Source organism: Zonotrichia albicollis, chromosome 16, assembly GCF_047830755.1.
Source record: "Zonotrichia albicollis isolate bZonAlb1 chromosome 16, bZonAlb1.hap1, whole genome shotgun sequence".
NCBI lineage: Eukaryota > Metazoa > Chordata > Aves > Passeriformes > Passerellidae > Zonotrichia > Zonotrichia albicollis.
Window position 1 is genome coordinate 13,429,602 of NC_133834.1, and position 19,926 is coordinate 13,449,527.

Here is a 19,926-nt window from a genome sequence, read left to right on the forward strand (position 1 = left end):
CTCTCTTGAAGGCCCTTTAGCCACTGGAAGAACTCTGAGGTCTCCACACGCCTTCTCTAACCCAGGCCGAACACCCCCAACTCTCTCAGCCTTTGTATTGATGAATTAACGATTAACATGAAAAACCGAGGAGTGGATGCTGAAAACCAGCGAGAGTTCAAACGCTGTTTTACAGAGGGTCTGTGCTCCAGAAAGCAACACCTACGAGGAGACATCCCGAAGGAAAAATAACCCCTAAGCAGGACCGGGCTCTTCCCCCTCACGGCCGCGCCTCTGCGCCCGCCCCGCCCCGCCCCGCCCCGCCCCTCACGGCAGCTGCGGGGCTTCCGCGGGGCCGTGGCAGGGGCTGCGAGCGCCCCGCCCGCGGCGGGAACGGGCCCGGCAGGTGCGTGAGGGGGAGCCCGGGAGCGACCGGGAATGGCCACGAATCGCCGGGAATGGCCGGGGAATGGCCACGAATCGCCGGGAATGGCCGGGGCGGGCGGATGAGGGAGCTCGGGTTCCCGGGGCTCGGCCGCGGCCATGGCGCCCGCAGCGCCCGAACGGGCCCGGCCGGCCTTGCCCAGCACTGCCGGGCGCGCCCCGCGCTGCAGCCCCGGGTTCCGCTCCAAATCATGAATGTCCTCAACCAAAATGTAATTCTGCTGAGAAGGCTTATTTTTTTTTTTTTTGGTTTTTCGTCATTGCTCGTTGTTACTTTCTTTTTTCATTGCAAAAGGATGAGTTAGGTTTCATCCCAAAAAAGCTGAAGATGCCCGGTAGGGAGTAGGAGCAAGGACTTGGATTGCAAGGAAATAAAGGAAATAAGATCCCCAGCACTTAGTAAGGTGAATAAAAGCATCCCTTTTGGGTTATTTTTGTAGTATTAGGATTGCACGTGCTGTCAGAATCCGTCTGTGGAGAAATTGACTATGGTTACATTAGCTCATGCCTGCACTCATTTTTCAGTGTGGTTTTCTTTTTTTTTTTTTTTCCTGCTTCTTACACTGTTTTCCAAAAAAACTATACATTATTATCTTATTTCTGGTTGCTAATAGGCTAGACTAGACAGGAAAGGCAGAGAGACATCATTCATGCTGAGAACTCATTGAAGGATCTGCCTTAAAATGTCTGTTTAAGATGTTATGGAACAAAAAAGACAGGAATAACTGTCAGGTCTAAGTTGCTAAACTGGCAGAAACAGGCAGGAATAAACTACCAAACCAGATGCAGCCCCCAAGGACAGTGTTGCTAGTGATGGTTTCAGCAGCAAACATGTCACTAATTTTTAAAGTGGAAATCCGAGGACTGCAGATCTGGAAGTTTGACCACCACCAAGTGAATTAATAGCAAATGTTGCAAAGTAGGATTATTGGAGAGCTGCATAAGTATCTAGGGGGGAAAATCATTGTGGCTTAAAAGTCATGCCTTAAAAAAATGCTGGGATTTTCTGCAGGTCTAAATAAGCATGTTGAGGTCTGGCTCACAGTCTGTACTCAGATTTCAGCAAAGTTTTTAACAGGAGCCCTTTACCTGGACACAATAAGGGAGTTCCCCTGTCATAAACACACAGTTGTTGCAGAGATAGCAAAGAGGGTGTGAGTAAATGGGCAGCTCTCCTGGTGCCTGGAGGTCACTCTTGGGGTGCTGCAGAGATGGTTTGTGGATGACATGGAAAATCAGTGTTTCCAGCTGGCTTTGCCTTGTTGAAGGTGGTAAAGAGGGCTGAGGGTGGTGAAGCGCAGGTGTAAACTGATTTATATGGGTGGGGAGCAGTGCAAATTCCCCACACAAAATGAGGGAGTTTTTGGAGCAGCAATGACTGATTCTGTGAAGTTTTCTTTCTTGGTCAAGTCTCCTTTTGGCTGGTGCTACAGAGGTTTAGGGAAGATTGTGCCTGGATCAGAAGGTTCCAGTCCAGAGACATGGAGGATGTGTGGAGGAGCCCTTGGATGTTTATTCTGTTCTTCCCCAGGCTCCTGCTCTTGACCTGGGCTGGAGAGCAGGATCCAGGGAGGGATATCCTGGGGTGTGACCCAGCACTGACCTAGCTTCTGTTCCCACATCAAATCTGTACAACTGGGGATTGCTGTGAGGAATTGTCTCTCCAGAACTGGCAGTGGTTCATGTACTCTTCATTATTCTGTCAGAAATTGATGTACCTGAGGAAGGTTGTGCAGGTATCTGAACCTAGGAGCCAAAAGTACAAATGCAAATGGGATATTTTTTTTTTCTTTTCATGCAAACTCATTAAATACCTAAGGAAATGCCTGCAAATGCAGTCTTGTTAGAAGGATTAAAGAATCCTCTGTAGACTCTGTTGTGCCTTGAGTACAGGGTGTATCTGCTGCTCAGCTGGGTTTTGCACAGGTTTGCAGTGTCTCCAATTCTGGCTTGCTGAACCACTTGCCTGGGATTAGCCCAGCAGCACTTGTGCTGATTCTGCTCTTGATCTTCTTTTTCTGACTTCCATACCCTTTCTTTTGTATGTTTTTACCAGATGTGTTTAACAACTTATAGTTCATTTGGTTACAACAGGATTAGTAAAAAGTGATTAAACCCATGGCTCATCATTTGAGGCCCAGGAGTAAGATTTGTTTATTGTACAAGCAGGAAAATGTAGCTAGAAATGAAGAGCTGCAGAATTTGTGTGTGGATTTACAGAAGAGGTTGAGCCTCTTGCTTCCCAAATGCACAGGGTATGTGTTGCCTTTTACAGTGGGATTTTTCTTGTGATTTGTATTTACAAGCAACATCCTTTCCAGACAGTGTAGATAGGCTTTGAGACACAGAGCTTTGTGTTTCAGATCTTGCTATGAGCAAGCAGCAGCACAGAGCATGAGGAATGTGGGGTTTTTTCTGGGTTTCCCAGCTGGTGTTGCAGCCCCTCACTCTGCACTCTGTTTCTGTGCTGACCCATTTCTCCTGGCTGCAATTTCCTGCTGCTGTTTCTATTGAAGGTGCTGGGATGTGCCAAGGAGCAGCCCCCAGCAGTGAAGTTACAGTGCCCTGAGGCTGCTGCTGTGAATGTCAGTGAGAGCACTTGCAGCTTTGGGAATGATTTAATTGGAAGTGCAGTAGGTGCCAGGCAGCTCAGATCCTGTTTCTGATGTCACATTCCATGAGAGCACAAATTACCAAACGAGTTAATGCTCCACTCGAGTCAGCCATGTTTGCAGCGTGTCTTTATGTGTGGCTGATGAGCTGGAAGCTCCAGTTAATACTGTCAGAGAAGTCTGGAGGTATTGTCCTCATGGGAGGTGCTGCCTTGAGTGTTTCAGAGGGTCAGTGTGAAATGCTGAGGTGTCTCCTCTGCCCCTTCTTCCTGCAGCTCTTTCTCCTGGACAGGACTCACTTGCCCAGGCCACCAGACAGTTCTGTCTGAGGCAGGCTGGTGAGTTCTGACAAAATTGGTAAGAATTCCCACCAACTAAATACCACAGTTCAGAGCAGAGTACCTGGCATGGAGGTGGTGGTTCTGTGGCAAGTCTCTGACACCACTGAATTATTGCAATAAAGAATCAGATGTTCAGAAAAAAATGAAACCATCCTCCCTCTCTGCCAGTCATGCCAATGTGGTTTGATTTTTTTTCCCTACCTATTTTTATATGTTTGTGTCTGGATTCTTCTGAAGTGAAACATAACACTGCTGGGGAATTGGCACTGGTGATTCAGATTGTAGCAATGCTGAATTTCACTGTAGTGAAAATAAACTGTTGCTGGTGGAACTTCATTGTGAGAATCATCTTTATCACATCAAGATAAGGATTCCTTTTGATGTTGAAAGTTTTTGTAATATAATATTTTTAAATGCTGATGATCTGGTGAAAAATGAGTGGCAACAGTAACGGGTATACTTGTTTGCAGGTTCAGCTATAGGATTCTATCTCCATTTCTAAATCTCTCTGATGTTGGATCCTTACATCTACATGGGGTCCAATTCAGAATTGGTGTCTTTATATTTTTTTGTAAAAGTCCTTTTTTTGAGGCTGACTTCCCAAATTTAGTGCCAATGGGGCATTATAAAAGTTTGGTTTCCGTGTATTCAGTATAGGAAAAGTGTATTCCCCACTGAATAACAAAGGCTTCAGAGCATCTCCAGCCCTGCCCATCTGGGAGATGGGATTTTACTGACCCAACAGAAAACTGCAAATTATTCTGGAGTTTGATCTAATGGTGCACTGTTAGTATCATATCTCCAGAGTCTCTTGGCCTGTTTCAAAGCACTTTATCCAGTGAATAAATGCTTGTACCTGTTCAGCAGGTGTGAGGACTGCAGCACTGCAAAGGGAACACCAGCTCTGTGGAGCTCACATGGAAGGGGTGACAGACCAGGAGAAAATTGCACAGTTGTGATGTAGCTGCCCCAGGTCCATGCTGTTGGCTGGAGCAGTAGGTTGAATCTTTCTGGTAAGTTGAATCATTTTGTGGAGATTCTAACACACTTCTACAGCACAATAAACAAGTTTGTGACTGAATAGGGCATCTCTGAATTTCCTGTGGAGGTTTAGATTCTGATGCAGTTACATTACCTTTGAAAATGATTGATACACAGCTTCTGTGGGCTTTCTGAGGCAGCACAGTTTTTGAAGTGCTTTTTTTCTGTTTTTTCTGTCTGCTTAAAAGAGTTTTTTAGCTTCAAGTAAAAAGTACAAAGTAATGGTTCATCTTTGCTGTTACTTTCTGAATTTTCTAACCTAACAGCAAACTTATTTCCAATGCTTAGTGGAGCAGAGTTGCTTTTATCTGCAGTCCTTAAAAGATGGATACTCAAACTGCTGGTTTCTGTTTGCTCATCAGTGGAGCCCAATATTTGCCCAGCCTGGTGCAAACACAGCTAAATCTGTCACCTGCTGCTGCAGTTTGCATAGGTTGTCCATGTAGTCATAGCTTTCAGGTTCATTGTTGTGCAGAGATGTGTAAAAACAGAAGTTTGTGGAAATTAGTTGCTTTTAAATAAGCTTTATAATCCTACTGATACTTATATCCATTTTCTAGAACTATGCCAAGAAAAAGAAAGCTGTTGGCTCAATTAAGTGCTCTTCAGAACACCAGCAGCTTCCCTCAGGTCAGTGCTGTGGAGCAGCTGAACACTACACCTGGAGCAGATCCTTCTCCAAAAAGCAGCAAATATTTTGTGATAGAGAAGAAAAATTCTCCTCAGCTGCAAGAAGATTTTTTCAACCAGCCCTGTGTTAGTCTGGCCAAGTCCTTTCTGGGACAGGTAAGGCACGAGCACTGAGATTCCTGCACTGGATTATGTGCTAGCTGATAACTTAGTGTGAAAGGATGAAATTCTTTTTTTGCCATTTGACTCCTAGGCTTGGCTATTTTAGGAATACAGCTCTCATTCCTTCTCTTGCTAAGTGCAGTGGAATTTAAAGACCAGTAGCTGAATCTATTCTAGATGAAGTCAGAGGAGTAATTTTTCAGATTTAGTCTGTCACATTTTTAATTGGGGTTTTTTTGGTGGAGTTTTCCTTCCTTTTTTCTCTTTACTAAAATGTGCTTGGCTGCTTGTGGTTTGAAGGCTGTTTCAGGCCCATTATCTTCCTTTCAGCAATTGCTTTACTTGTTTTTGTTTCTTGCTTAGCCCAGTGGAAAGCAATGCTCTGCAGTCAGCAACAGCTTCTTTGCCTCCATTTTACTGTCTTGTTATGCTAAGGATTGCACAGCCCCACAGTTCAGCTCTTTTCACTCCAAATATTTCCATTCCTATCTTTTGTTTCTGAGTTTCCAGGTCATTACCTGTTCATGCAAGGACTTCTCCCTTAGCCCATTGCATAAACTTTGAGGAGTCTTTGGACCTTGCTGAAAGCCTTTGGAAATCAGAGTGGTGGAGATTGACTCTTCTGCTTTGTGAGTCCTTCAGAAAACTCCCTGGCTGTTTCCAGGGGAGGGAGTTCCCTCAGTGTTTTCACTATAAAAAGTTCCAGTCCTGGACCTGCTAAACTCAACTGCAAAATGTGTGTTCAGTTTCACTGCTATGCTCTTATCTTCTCTGAGTCTTTTTTATACCTTCATTGTCTGCAGGGTGAGCAGACTCTCTGGGTTCTCATGGCTGTAGATAACTCCAGGAATTTGTTCCACAAACTGTTGGTTTTGGCTTGTTTTGCTGCATCCAGCCTTTTTTTATTTTCTAAGGATATCTTGCTTGCAAGTGACGCCTTTGCTGTGCCTTTTAGCCCTGCTGGGTTTCTTTCTGGCCTGCCTTCACCTCTTTGTGATGCTCCACATGTGTTGCTATCTTTGCAGACATCCTGCTAGAGGCTTGCCTTTCAGGCCTTAACCTTTGGCTGCCTCTAAAGTCCTTCCCAACAAACTCCCTCACTTTGCATAGCTTCCTCTTTGTGCTGCTGGGCAGGACTCTGCTAGATTATTTTTGGACTTTAATGCTTGTGAAAAGACACTGAACTTTATCCTTCATGGGCATGATATTGAGTTGTTTTTCAGGAATAAGTCTTTGGAAAAGACTTTGTGTTTTGCTCCAGATCTGAGAACTGAGTCTTTTCTCATGAGGTTCCTGATTCCTCACTCTGCACAACATTTGATGGTGTCTAAGGAGACATTGCACATGTCCTGCTCTGTCTGAGGATGCCTGAAATCTCACATTACTGATACATTTTTGTTGTCTTATTGGCTCCATCACCCTCCTGCATTCAGTTACTTTGGGCAGATGATTTTTGAGTCCTAATTCTGTATTTTTCCTATTTAGGCCTAGTATTCCAAACCATGTGATTTTCATCTTACTTTTACATTTTCTTTAAAATATAACCTCCAGTTTCCCATGACTCAGCCTATTCTCTTATAAAGATAATTTAGTGTTTCCTTCATTACCTTCATTCTGCCAAATTTTGGAGGCATCTGGTGTATTAATCTTGCTTATCTTCATGATACCTGAGTTCTTGGAAACAAAAAAGGAACCTGCAGTGAATGGCCTTTCAGAGGGAACTGCCATAACATCAAGATACATCCTCAGTGAGAAAAATAACCTTTATGAAATGGCTTACTGTGAGATGTTGGGAATTATTACCATTTTAAAACTTTTTTATTCAACAGAATATTTGGTTTGTCTGAAGACAGAGAAATGCCTGGATGCTTTTAAACCCATAACCTAACCATTGCATTTCATCATACTGAGGGAGAAATGTGGCCACATGGGTCTGGTTTTGGGGTGTTCCTAGGCTCTTGCTAAACACCAGTGCTTTTTTTTTTTTTTTCATAAAAAATAATAAACATATTATTTTCAACAATTTGACAAGTGCTGTAGGGAAACTGTGGTATACTGGAGCTGCAGCTTTGGAAACCAACTCCTGGAGCATCCATTATGGATCAGATCAATATCTGCATTAGCAACCCAGCACAAACATCTGTTAGGAATTAAGCTTTGTTTTCTGAAGGTCATTTTTGAACAGCTGCATAATTAAAGTATTATAATTAAACTGATTGGGTGCCCAAACGAGACTGAGCTGCAGCATTTCATACACGTTAAGTAAAGCACAAAGTTTAGAAATCAGGTCAAACCACAAATTCCTTTGTACAAAGTTTAGTGGTTGTTTTATTTTTAAAGAGAATCTTTTGACTGTCATGTTTTGTTTCCCCTGCATCTGCTTTGTTTTATTTAAGGAGGTACCAGCAGCAAGAACACACTGTAATAACAAAGATCTGTTGTTGTCTGCCTGAAGCCAATTCCCATCTCTCCTGCACTGCCCTTCTCTGTGGTGCACAAAATACTGAAATAGCATTGATGCCCTCTCTAGAGCTGATTATCTCTGTGATTTGGGACTGGGACTTGTTTGAACCATCTCTAGGGAGGGAAACTGTCTAATCATAGCAGTTGTTTAATTGTGCCACTGTCATATTTCTTCTGATCTAAGGATCATACAGTCATGATGCTTCAAGGTTGATATCAGCAGTGATTTTTGCCTTAAACCTGATGCATTGGAGTTACAGAAAATAAGCACAAAAGCATTTAGTATATGTAGGATCATAAATTGGTTCTGTTTGATGCTGCCTCATCTGGACACTCCAGGCTTTTGTGGGGTGAGGAACAGGTGGGATCTCCTTGTTCTGGGCTGTGGAAGCTGAAAAATTTGGTGTTAGCTTATAGACTGCTCACTGGAGAGGGTTCAGTTCCATCAGGTCCTTTCTTTCCAACTTCTCTGTTTCCACAGCTCTTGCTGTGGTTATTTTGTACTGAGGGCTGGTAACTGATGCACTCTGACCTCTCTTGCAGATTTTAGTTCGCAAACTTCCTGATGGCAGAGAGCTCTGGGGCAGGATTGTTGAAACAGAAGCTTATCTGGGTGGGGAAGATGAAGCTTCCCACTCCAAAGGTGGGAAGCAAACACAGCGGAACGCGGCGATGTTCATGAAGCCGGGAACTCTGTACGTGTACCAGATCTATGGGATTTATTTCTGCATGAATGTTTCCAGCCAAGGTAAGCTGAGGCTGAAAGAGGTGGAATGCCAGCAGCATGGGGCTGACATTTTAAGCTACAGTTGTGCTTCAAGTCACTTGTGAGCTCTCTGATTTGCTGTCACCATCCTCCCTTGGGACCTGGGCTTTGCCACTGTGAGCAGGGTGTACCTGGGCACAGCACAGCACTGGGCCCATCTCCAGCTGCCCCATTTGTCCCAGCTGGGAGCTGTGGGAGCTGTTCAGGCACACAAAGATTGAGAAATGAGGGAGAATCTGGGTAGGATGGAGCTTTCAGTTTTGGTGACCTCAGTCATATGATTCAGTGAACCTTGTTCCTCAAAGTGGTGATGTAGAGAAAAATTCAGTCATTTATGACAGTCTTGATCTTGGTGTCTGTTGCCATGGCAGGAAACTCCTCTGTCTCCTGCCTTTATCTTCAGAGGCTGAATGAAGTGTTGGGGAAAACAGAAATCTGAGATGTCCTAAGCTTAAGCAAGGAGTCAGTAGAAGCATTTTAGCTGTGTAGCTGTATCTAAAAGCCAAAAAAACCCACTCAAATCAAAATACCCAGACTTACAGAATCTTCAATCTTCTTTTATTATTCTCAAGAAAAAATAATCAAGCTCTAATTAAATTATTCTGTAATTTACTGAAACTGTCCTTCACATTTCAAGACTCTTAACAAGCATTACTGAAAACTTTATTTTTTTTCCTGTCCTGTAAGAATGACAGTTTTTGCCTTGCAATAATCTCTTGTTTAATTACACACCTTTAAATGGCAGCAAGTGTTTCCTAGATAACTACTCACTCTGTTAGGAAAAATCTCAAACCCAATTTACTTCTTTATCATTAAAATAGTGAAAAAGGTCAAAAAGCTTGTGTATTCCTAAGTGGAGAGCAAATGTAACTGTGACCATGAATGCTCAGGTTTTGGCCTTTGGACAGAAGCCAAGCAGAAAAACAGTGCCACGTGAAAGTGTGGGGGAAGAGCCTGACTGTGCAACCGAGGGTCTGAGGCTGCTGGATGAACACATGGGAACTTCATTACAGTGGCTCTGCCACATCTGCTCAGATTATCAAAGCACATGGGTCATTTGTCAGGATGGCATTCTTGGTCATTAAAATATTAAGAGTCATACTTTTTATTAAAAAAATGTTTAGCTTCTGAATTCTAGAAAGATTTCTTTGAAATCTTACACACTTGGGGAAATTTTTCCTTATATACCTGTTTTTAGTTTTGTAGCAAAGCAGTTAAAGGGCTCCCCGTGGTGATGGAATTCATTGCATTTTTTGTTACAAACTCCCTCCCCATCCTGTCCCTCAGCAGTGACACCAGGCAGAGCTGTCACTGCCAGCTCTGTCAGAGCCCTGCAGTCAGTGCCATGGCTGTGCACCCCTGATGCAGCTCCACGTGCAGAAGTGTTGAAAGAGAGAATCTGGGGAGGAATCACACCCAAGATGTTTTTGTCCAGTTGTTTATTGTGCTGTGATTTAGTCTGAGGGAAGGATTGAGGGAGTCATCTTCACAAAAGCATTTCATTCTCTGGATATTGGATTTTCAAAACTTTGGTTTGACTCTGGCTGTGAAAAAACACAAAGAAACCCTGGCAAAAAAAACCCAAAAACATCTTTTGTGGCATAGCTTGGTCCTTCTTCATAGCACACTCTGTAGGCAAACAGCTCCAAGAGATAAGTGCATCCTCTGAAGCAGTGGAGCTCTGACTCTTTAGGGATCACTTGTTTTGATACACAACCTCACAGCCCCTCACTCCAGGTGGAATAAACCTTCTCTGTTTATTGGTTTCTGCTGAGGTTCAGGCTCCAGTATCATTCAGGGATGGGAAGAGTGTGTCACCCTCAGCCCTGTGGTCATAAAACCATAATGAGATGGAGGGAATCCTGTATTCTTTGTCAGTGAGGAAAGGGAAATCTTCATGCACAACACTGAGATAAAGCTTCATCATGGGGAATTTTACTGTGAGAAATCCTCCCATCCCTGAGTGAAATACTGCAGCTGCCTGAAGCCACAGTAGGCATCACTACATTTGGGGAAATCATGGGTGGTAGAGGAGAAAAGCTTATAGAAAATATACAGCCAGAATCTTACTGTGCAGGAATCCTGCAGTATATCCTGAGCTGCACAATAATCTCAGTGCTAGGAGCTTTCCCCAGAGTCAGGGGAGACGTGGGGCTTCCCTTGCCTCAGGAAGAGGATGAATGCCAGTCGTGCCTCTCTTTGAGTTAGCTGTGAGCTGTTTCTCTGGAATTTGCCAAGCTCTGGATTTTGCTGCCAGATCTGAAAGAATAGCTTGTAAAATCAAGAGCCTGGTGATGCTCAGCCCAGGGTCACACTGCAGGGACTTCTCACTAACTTTCAGCTCCTAGACAGGGATTTTGGAGGAAGTATTGGGGAGCACTGAGGTGGGTGGGTGAATGGAGGAGAAAATTCTCTCCAGTAGCCAAGAGCTGTTTCCAAGCCTGGGAGCTGGAGCTGTGGGGGTGTGGGACTCCACTGTCATGTTATGAATTCTGCTGCTCAGGGAGGGAATTGGCCTCTGCAGTGTTGTTAGATCCCAGCTTTTAGCCCTGAATGCTGCTCATTATATGGAGTGACTCTTAACGAGAGAGATAAATACTCAGCATCCCCAGCTGGCCCTGCTGCTGCTGCTGTGTGCACATTGGGCAGATGCTGAACTCAGGTGACCCTTGAGCGTGAACTGCTGCAGGCTGGGAGGGGGAAGAAGCCAGGCTGAAGCACTCTGGAGTTGACTCAGCCACTTTTTGGGAATTGAAATTAAATTTCTAATGTGGAGGTTTGCTCAGGAGGAACCAGAGGTGTGAGGGGAAGAAGGCTCATCATGGTAACCCTGCACTCGTGTCCTGCCTGCTGTCTCCTCCTCTTCCCAAGGCTGTTCTCTGGGCAGAGTGGGGTGTGTGTTGCACACAGCTAGAAAGAACCTGGAAACTTCCAGCTGGAAATGCAGAAAGAGCAGCCAGAGACAGAAGTTGCCAGTACCCCCTAGCTGGGCTGTGCTGCTCTGGGAGCACCTGAAGATTTCCAGGTGCTTGTCTCTCTTCATGTGAACTCCCAAGGACTCAGTTCAATTCAAGTGTGACCACAGTTTCCAGTTGCAGTTGAGATGGGTGAAAGCAAGCAGTGTAATGAGAGATTGATTGCTCAGAATCCTGCAAGTTGTTCCTGGCAAGAGAGGCAGCAACATGATGGGAAGGATGTTTCTTTGTGCATTGATAAAAAGCAGAATTAGGACATGGAACATGTTCTTAAAAATCTGAAATGACCTTTGAGCTCTAAATCACTGTTAGGCCAGGGAAGCAGCTTTTGGCTGCCAGATTAGCATCAGTCCCCCTCCTTGGAGAAGGGAGTGCCTGGGAACAGATTGCTGACAGCTGTTGGAATCCAGGCTGCTGACTTCACCGAGCTGCAGTCAGGGCAGCAGGGGTTCTGAGATGGTTCAGGGCAGCAGGCACACCTCAGAGAGCCAGGAACCAGGACCTCACTGGGGGCCTAGAATGTAGTGTGGGATTTGTACAAAAAATGAGAGGGATTCTATTTTGGGAAATCACAGGTCCTTGGGGATCTGCCAGTGCCTACACAAAAAGCCTTTGCCAGGCATGAGCATGGCTCCAGATGTTTGAGGCTGGAGGGGGAGAGGGGACTCTGGGGAGCAGCACTGTGCAGATGCTGGTGGGAGGAAAGCTGTGGGTGGCCAGCACAGGGGGAGCTGTGTGGGGCTGCACCAGGCCCTGTGCCAGTGCTCTCCTCACCCACTCAGGGGCAGGAGGAGACCTGGGCCCCTGCTGGCCACCAGGGAAACGTTTCTGTCCCACTTAGGCTGGAGATCCTTGTCTGACAGGGAATGTCTTATCAGAGCTGCATCTTTGCTTTGCTGTCACCTGGCTGCAACAGCTGGGAGGGCAGGGGACCCAAGGCTTCTGACAAGGTGACAAATCACATTTGAGAAAAGAATTTGTCAGTTTTGTTCAGTTTTTGTCATAGAAAGGTCTCCTCTGCTAAGGGCTGCTCCCAGGGCTGTGCGTCCCACAGCCCTGTCCTGCCCCAGGTCCCTGCCCTGGCACCTGTGTCCAGATCACTCTGCTGGAGCTGTGCAGTGACCCAGGGCCGTGCTCATCCCAGCTCTTACACCTCCAGAGGGATTTGGATTGGTACCAGCCCTGGCTCCCTCAGCAGTGACTGCTCCCAGTGCCTGCAGCTCCTTCCCAGGTTTCTCTTTGTGCTGCCTCTTTCTCTGGCAGCATCCACACTCATTCCTCCTTGCCTTTGTTAGCTGGAGTTCTTGTAATCAGAGTTTATTAGAAATCCACTGGGTTTGGGAGCAGAGCTTTGGATACCTCTGCCAAAACTGAACCAGATGTATATTTATTCCTGAACATTGTAATGACATAAGAAAAACCTCTTGCCCTCTGGCAAGCCTTGGAGCAGCAGCCAGACTTAGCAACATCAGGTGGAGCTGGGAAGAGAAGTCAGCACTGCAGAGTGAAGGGCACAGAGTACAGGACACTGGAGACTTGGAGGAGGAAGAGAGTGCCCTTGGAGCAAAGGACAGGCCCATGGCTGGGAGCACCAGGCCATTCCCTCTTCCATCAGGCTGAGCCACAGGCTGAGAGCTGAAGTGCTGCTGGCAGAGATCTGAAAGGTGACATTCCCACAAACCATTCCATACTAACCGCAGCTCTTGTTGTGCACAGGAGAAGGGGCTGCGGTGCTGCTGCGTTCCCTGGAGCCCCTGCAGGGCCTGGAGGCCATGAGGGAGCTGCGCTCGGCCTCCAGGAAAGCCCCCAGCAGGCTGCTCAAGGACTGGCAGCTCTGCAATGGGCCCTCCAAGCTCTGCCAGGCCTTTGGCATCGACAAGGCCTTTGACCAAAGGGACCTGACTCAGGATGATGCCATCTGGATGGTGCCAGGACAGGACCCGCCGGAGGAGCAGGACGTGGTGGCCACCACCAGGATTGGCATTGGCAACAGGGGAGAGTGGGCACAGAAACCACTCAGGTTTTATTTACGGGGAAACAGATTTGTGAGTGTTGTAGACAAGAAAGTAGAGAGAGAGATGGCAGCCAGGGGACACTCCCCTGGCAGCTGACGAGTCTTGCAACTGACCAGGGACCAGGACTTGAGCTGTGCTCTGTACAATGGCCTCAAGCTGCATCATGGCAGATGGAGGGGCTTGGGGGGTTTTTAACAATAAATGTATTTTGTCACAATGAATGGGGCAAGGTGGAGCTTTATTTGCAAGAGACTGGCATGGGCCTCCCAGCCAGAACTGAGGCTGGTTTTGGACACTTTGAACACTGAAGCCACTTTCTCCCTTGCCAACGGATCCAGGCTTAGTTGGGGTGGGTGAGAGGAGAAGGGTCACAGCTCTGGGCTGCTCCCATCACTTCAGCCCCCAGCAGAGCCCAGGGCTTGGCTGCTGCAGGGAAATAGGTTAAAAACTGGGTGGCAGCAGAGCAGACTGAAGGGATGGGAGCTGGGAGAGAAGGATGTAAAGGGAGGAACTTACTGCTGTCTGCAGCTACCTCAGGGGAGGGCATAAAGACAGCCAGGCTGCCCTCAGACAGGATGAGAGGCAACAGGCCACCAGCTGGAAAACAGGAAGTTCTCATTAGCTCTATGGAAAAAATGTTCCCCATGAGGGTGGTCAGACACTGGAACAGGGGCCCAGAGAAGCTGTGGGCCATTCACACCTCCACAAACAGGGTCCTGAGTGCCCTGAGCTAACACCTTTCCTCTGAGCAGAGACCCCTTCCAGCCTCTACCTCTCTCTAATGTCCAGCTTGGAAAACAAGAATGGGTTTTTGTTCATTTTCCCAGCTGCTTTAGAAACCGGTTCAGAACTTAGCACTGTGTGAACCCCCACTGGTGCAGGGAGGAAAAACCTCCAGGATTCAGGGCAGGACCTGCAGCACTGCAGCCACTGGGTGGGTGACAGGGGGACACCCCCCACCTCCACCCCCACCTTAAGGTTCACATACAATAAAAAAGCTCAAGTTTATTTTTAAATACTCTTGTCCTCATCCCATTAAAGAATTGGGTTCAGCCCCTTCTGGGCAGCCTTTTTTCTGACTGCAGTAGCTCACCTTGATGCTCAGGTGCTGGGGCTGGTTTAGACAGGGCCAACAGTGGTGTTGATCTGATTTTTAAATCACATTGGGTTTTTTGCTCTTATCTACCATCCCTGTTGCAGCTGCAGGGCCAGACTCACTGAAGGGACCCCGAAGAAGCTCCCCCAGTGGCTGCTGGAAGGTAAGTCAGCTAAAGCTCCCAGTTTCACCCAGTTGGTGGGGGCAGGTGAAGCTGTTCCTGAGAGCCTGCTGCTCTGGGCAAAGCTCCAGCCTCACACAGGCAGGGGTGAGCTGGCACAAGCTCCTGCTGTCCCCAGGCCCTGGCATGTCCCAGGGCTCTTGCCTCTTGTTCTGGCCCTGGCATGGCTGGAGGAGCAGTCCCAAAGCAGAGCAGGAAACATGGCCCTGTATCTCACTGTCCTGCTGGGTAGCTTTAACCCAGGCCAGGATCCCTGTCTGCAGCCACAGCCATGCTTGTGGGACAGGGACTGGAGGGACAAAACAAACCCTGGGGGACAGCCCTGAGTGCCCTCAGCAGCAGCCTCTGGGTGGAACACATCCCTGAACTGTCAGCTTGGCCAGCACCTTTCAGTCCTGCTCAACAAGCAAGCTCCCACCCCAGGCACAAACTGGGAAACAGGGAAACCAGGAACACTGAGGCTGCTTGGTGACAGCCCTGCTCCAACAGACACCTGGGAATGAGGACATTGGTGACAGCCCTGCTCCAACAGACACCTGGGAATAAGGATATTGGGGTGAGGAAAGAATGAGCTGTGACACAGTGACTGAGTCATTCATTCATGATTTCATGTTTACTTGTGATACCTTGCCTTCCCACCTGTCCTTGGTGCTGTGAGATCAAACAGAATTCCTGGGTGCCCAGAGTGATTCCCTAGGAGCCAGAGTGATGCCCTAGGAGCCAGGGTCATGCCCTGGAGCCAGCCCAGCTGCCCTGTGCCCTGGAGCAAGGCCATGCATGCTGTGCCATGGGGACAGGCTCTCATGGCCAAGTGTCCCGTGCTGGAGGGCACAGGAAGCACTCCCAGTGTCCCCCCAAAGTTTTGCCAGCAGCACCACAGCAGAACCCTCCTGTCCCACTCTGAGGGTCCCTGGAAGGCCTGTGAGCGTGGCAGGGCAGGGATCCAGGCTGAGCAAGCACGTGCTGTCCTGCAGCAGCCCCGGAGGCTCGGGGAGCAGCTGGGACATCGAGGCACAGACAGGGACAAACCTGCTGTGTGTCACATGGCTAGACAGAACTGAAACCACCTCCTGCAGATTTCAGGCATCCTTTAGGCTCTCAGCATGGAGAGCATGGCAGGCTCCTCCCTCTGTGCCAGCAGAGTCACTTGAGGAGCGACTGGAAGACGGAGATGACGGGGTCCTCGTGGCTGGTGACCACCAGCACGCTGCGGAACTTGTCGAACAGCATCAGCAGCTGCGAGCGCCGCATGTTCTCGTTGTACATGATCTCCTCCAGGTGGTGCCGCCCGCGGAAGTAGTGCAGCAGCCTGCAGGGGGCAGAGCGAGGGAGCACGTGGGCCAAAGCAGCTCAAACTCATACTGCACCCCCAAGGTCTCCTCTCCCATGGCATGCAAATCACGAGGTTGTTTGGGTTATGTCCCTCATTTGCATGAAAAGGGAATTAAATCATGCCTAGCACAGAAATCCCCTGGAAAAGGATGGGACTTGCCCACTGTTGGGCTTTGCCAAGGTTCTCCTTGGATCAAGAGGTTTCCCAGTCTGGGGCATTTCCCAAGACTGTCAATTTTCAACTTAGTTATAATTCCAGAAAGTGAACAAACACAAGTGCCAACGAGCCTTGAGAAGTCAGGACATGCAGATTTATTCTGTGCTCTCTTGCCTAAGCCTACAACTGCCCTTTGTCACAGCTCTGCATCAGGGCCTGGGTACTTGCACCGCCCTTTAGAATTAAGAGCTGTTTTCCATCACAGCAGCCCAAGGGGCTTTTTAACTACAGGTCCTGCACTCAGGGTTTGGGCAGCTTGGATTGGGTGGAGCAGTCCCAACAGGGAGATGGAAATTTTGGTGCTAGGCAGCACAGAGAAGCTGTGGGAGTTACAAATCCCCTAAAGCCCTAGCTCAAAACATTAAATTCCCTATTCTCTTTGTTAAACAAAGACAGCAGAGATACCCCTTTGCTACAGCCATCAGAAAACCATGGCCCTGCACACTCAGTCACAGTAGGTCCATGACAAACAGCAGAACTCCCCAGTGGCTGAGGACCCCTCCCCAGAGTCCCCTCTGAGCCATAACACCAAGGCAGCCCCCATGAAGCCTGGGTTTGCTGCTCAGCCTCTTGTCTCAACACCCTCCCAAGTGTCACAGCCGTGCTGTGACTCAAATACTCCCCACTCTGTGAGGGCCCAGAGTCCCTTCCCAGCTCCACAGCCAGCTGTGCCTGCACGTGTGTTCCACATCACTCTGTGCTCCAGCAGCCTCTGCTCATGTTCCATTACCCAGCTGCAGCTTCATGCCAACTGACTGTAAAGTGAGTGGAGATGACATGATCTGTTTTCCAATGCATTCATACAGCCCCCATGCAGGAACAGCTCTCAAAATATTCCCAATACCCACTGGAGCACTCTGGCCTGTTTTGGAGGATGGAGAAAAGCTCCTGCTTTCCCTGCAGGACCAACACCTGCCTGGCTCCTCCTGCTGCTCAGGCTGGGCACTCCTGTCACCCACCACCCTCACAGGTGACTGCAAAGGAGGCACTGTGCAACAAGTGTCCCTCCATCCCATGTCCCACTGCAGAGCTTTCACCTCTCGCCCAGTGCTACTGGTGTTTCTCTGCTTCCCAGCTTGCCACATCCCTCCTCTCCCCACGAGCTGTCTGTGGGCTCAGAGCAGGATCCCCACTGGCAGCCTGGGGCTGGGCAGCCCCCACTCCCTGCCAGCTGCTCCTGCTGTTCCTCTGCCAGCTCTCAAGCTGGCACCAGCATGGAGCAGGTCACTGCTGCCTCTCTGTGCCTGCAGCAGCAGCAAACAGAGACAAGTTCCAGTTTTTGCTGGGTCTGGGCTGTGCCTCTGCCTTTTGCACTGTCTCCCACTGGTACTGACATGAGGCTCACTGGCCACCCCCTGGGCCAGTGGCAAATGTGTGCCCTGAGAAGTGGTCACTCACAGGGACAGTGTCAGTGCTGTTCCCAGACTGTTCCCACATGTGGGAACAGAAACATTTGTATTTTCCAGCTCACCTCGCAGTTCTCAAAGCGATTTTGAGGATCCCCTGTGCCAGGCTCCTGTGCCCATGTGCTCATACCCTGGCTCAGCTCTCTCCCATGCAAATGGTAGGACCTGGCTTTCCACAGCAGCACAGACTGAGCAGTTTGCCAATAAATAAATCCATCTTATATTCAGAAAGAGTCTGGATTTGTAACTGGTCAAGACTAAATACTTTCCACTCCAATAAAAGCTAGAGAGGATATTAAAGAATATCACAAAAATGCCAGCTGGAAAACACCCCCAAAGTCTAGCCCAGCATCCTGCTGCAAGAGGACTATTGCTAATGCTGTGGAGCTTTTTCAAACCCTTCCAAGATGGAGATCCCTCCAGATGCTTGGGCAATCTGTCCTGGGCTCCCACAATCCCAGGGAGGAGGTTTTCCCAAAAGTCCAACTAGAATCTACAGAGCTGTCCTTGGGGCTCACAGCTCCAGAGAAGGTGGGCACTGCCCTCACCTTTTTGGGCAAGGGACATTTATGGGACACAATCAGCATGAGATGGCACTTCCTGGGGCACCAGCACTGTGTTTGAGTCCCTCTGAAGCTGCACAGCTGTGTCTGTGACAGATGTGCACATCCAGATGCAGTGATGGAAGATTACTGCTTTCCACTGCTCAGCACTGTTTTCCCCTCCTCAAGTTGCAAGAGCTGCCCCTCCAACAGCACTGGAGTGTTCCTACACACTAAAAAGAAAAGAATTCTCTCACACTAGCAATTCAAATAGAATTAGCTTGTTCCTGGCCAAGGAGATGTCCCTGCCACAGCACTGCTTGAAACCAGAGCAGAAGTGTGCAGAGCTCAGTGCTGCCCATGAGCATTCCTCAGGGGAGGGAAGGACCTCACCTCCCAATCTCAGAGCAAGACAAATAAACCCTGAAAGCAGCTCCACACCCATGGCTTGGGAGAGAAGCCATGAGTGAAGCCTCCAGCTCCCTCAGCCTTCAAAAGCACTGCTTAATGTCAGTGAGGAAGGCTTGGTGCACATTACTGAGGATCTAGCTCAAAAAGAACTCGTCTCCTTCTCCTGGATGAACATGCCAACCCTCCTGTAATTGCAGCTTAGGAAAGAACTTGGATTTAAATTCCCATTCAGCGTTAGGAGGGTTTATACAGCCAATGCTGGAGCCAAGCTTTAGTAATTCCTTATTTCCTCTTAAGGTTTCTGCCTTCCAACACAGGCTGTGCACAGCCCTGGGCAGGCACCAGCTCTCTGGGCTGTCTGTGTGACAAGGGACAGGCACTCAGAGGCACCAGCACAGGAAAATGTGCCAGGCTGAGCTTTACTGCTGTGCTGGGAATGGCCCATCCCTGTGTGTGCACACAGCACCCTGGGAAGGGCAAAGCCCACAGGATATTTGGGGCAGCAGTTGTGCATTTCCAGCACTTTGCTCTGGAGGCAGTGTGAGAGCAGAGCTGCTGGCAGGGCTGGAGCAGTACCTGCATGAGGGTAATGAGGGAGATCAGCTCCTTCAGGCAGCTTCAACATGGCTTTTTCTCTTTCATTGAGAGCAACAGATTTACTCACTCATCTCTGATGGTTATGACACAAAACCAGAGAAAATACACCTAAAAGTTGTGTTGGATAAAACCAGCAGTAACCAAGAGGCTCTGGCATGAACATCCCTACATGTGCACTGCAGCATCTGCCCACAGGACCCATCTGTTTGTTGTTTATTTATTGGTTAATCTGTTTGTTCCTCACTGTTGCCTCAGAGCACTCTGCATTTGTCAATTCAATCTGTAGTAGACTGGAAATTCTGACCTGGTAAGGCCTGGGGATCTGCAGAACCTGGGGCAGGAGTAAAAGCACAATAAACATCACTGAGCTGGTTTCACAAAGAAACTGCAGATGCAAAATTGCATCTGCAATTTCCAAGCTTCCAAATGGCTCTTTTACCCAGCTGAGGGTATCAGAGGGGAGCAATCACCACATCCTTTCCTCTCACTGAGATAAATTAAGAATCTGCATCACCACTGAACTGGTCCAAGGAGTCCCCCACAAATTCTGTCTTAAGATATTAAATATGATTTTGTTGCTATTATCCTTCCTCAGTTTTGTAATGACTTAGCTGGTAATAAAGAGAAAAATCACTTCAGAGTTCTCAAGAGGCCAATGTTGCCTCCCAGTCGGAGCATATTCTCTGAAGAGTTGCAGAAGATGAAGGAGACAAATA

The 19,926-nt window shown here is 48.0% G+C and overlaps 2 protein-coding genes across 6 annotated transcripts in view; one reads left to right on the forward strand and one right to left on the reverse strand.

Moving 5' to 3' along the window:
* Nucleotides 1-262: 262 nt before the first annotated feature.
* Nucleotides 263-13,649, forward strand: MPG (N-methylpurine DNA glycosylase). The gene is made up of 5 exons (XM_074552661.1): nt 263-385; nt 4,244-4,389; nt 4,978-5,203; nt 8,216-8,420; nt 13,130-13,649. The coding sequence occupies exons 3-5, from the start codon at nt 4,982-4,984 to the stop codon at nt 13,522-13,524; spliced, it is 822 nt and encodes a 273-aa protein (XP_074408762.1). The 5' UTR covers nt 263-385; nt 4,244-4,389; nt 4,978-4,981; the 3' UTR covers nt 13,525-13,649.
* A 1,650-nt stretch (nt 13,650-15,299) lies between these two features.
* Nucleotides 15,300-19,926, reverse strand: part of NPRL3 (NPR3 like, GATOR1 complex subunit) — a 42,208-nt gene continuing 37,581 nt past the window's right edge. For all 5 annotated transcript variants that reach the window (XM_074552655.1, XM_074552656.1, XM_074552657.1 and 2 more), the window contains one exon: nt 15,300-16,014. In XM_074552655.1, coding sequence (XP_074408756.1) covers nt 15,849-16,014 — 166 coding nt within the window. In that variant the 3' untranslated portion in view covers nt 15,300-15,848. The remainder of the gene's footprint in view (nt 16,015-19,926) is intronic.

Excerpts from the sequence above, each read along its gene's own strand:
- MPG (XM_074552661.1), top strand. The coding sequence starts at position 4,982 with ATGCCAAGAAAAAGAAAGCTGTTGGCTCAATTAAGTGCTCTTCAGAAC. Across the intron at positions 5,204-8,215 it reads CCAAGTCCTTTCTGGGACAG|ATTTTAGTTCGCAAACTTCC; the intron begins GTAAGGCACGAG and ends CCTCTCTTGCAG. Across the intron at positions 8,421-13,129 it reads CATGAATGTTTCCAGCCAAG|GAGAAGGGGCTGCGGTGCTG; the intron begins GTAAGCTGAGGC and ends TGTTGTGCACAG.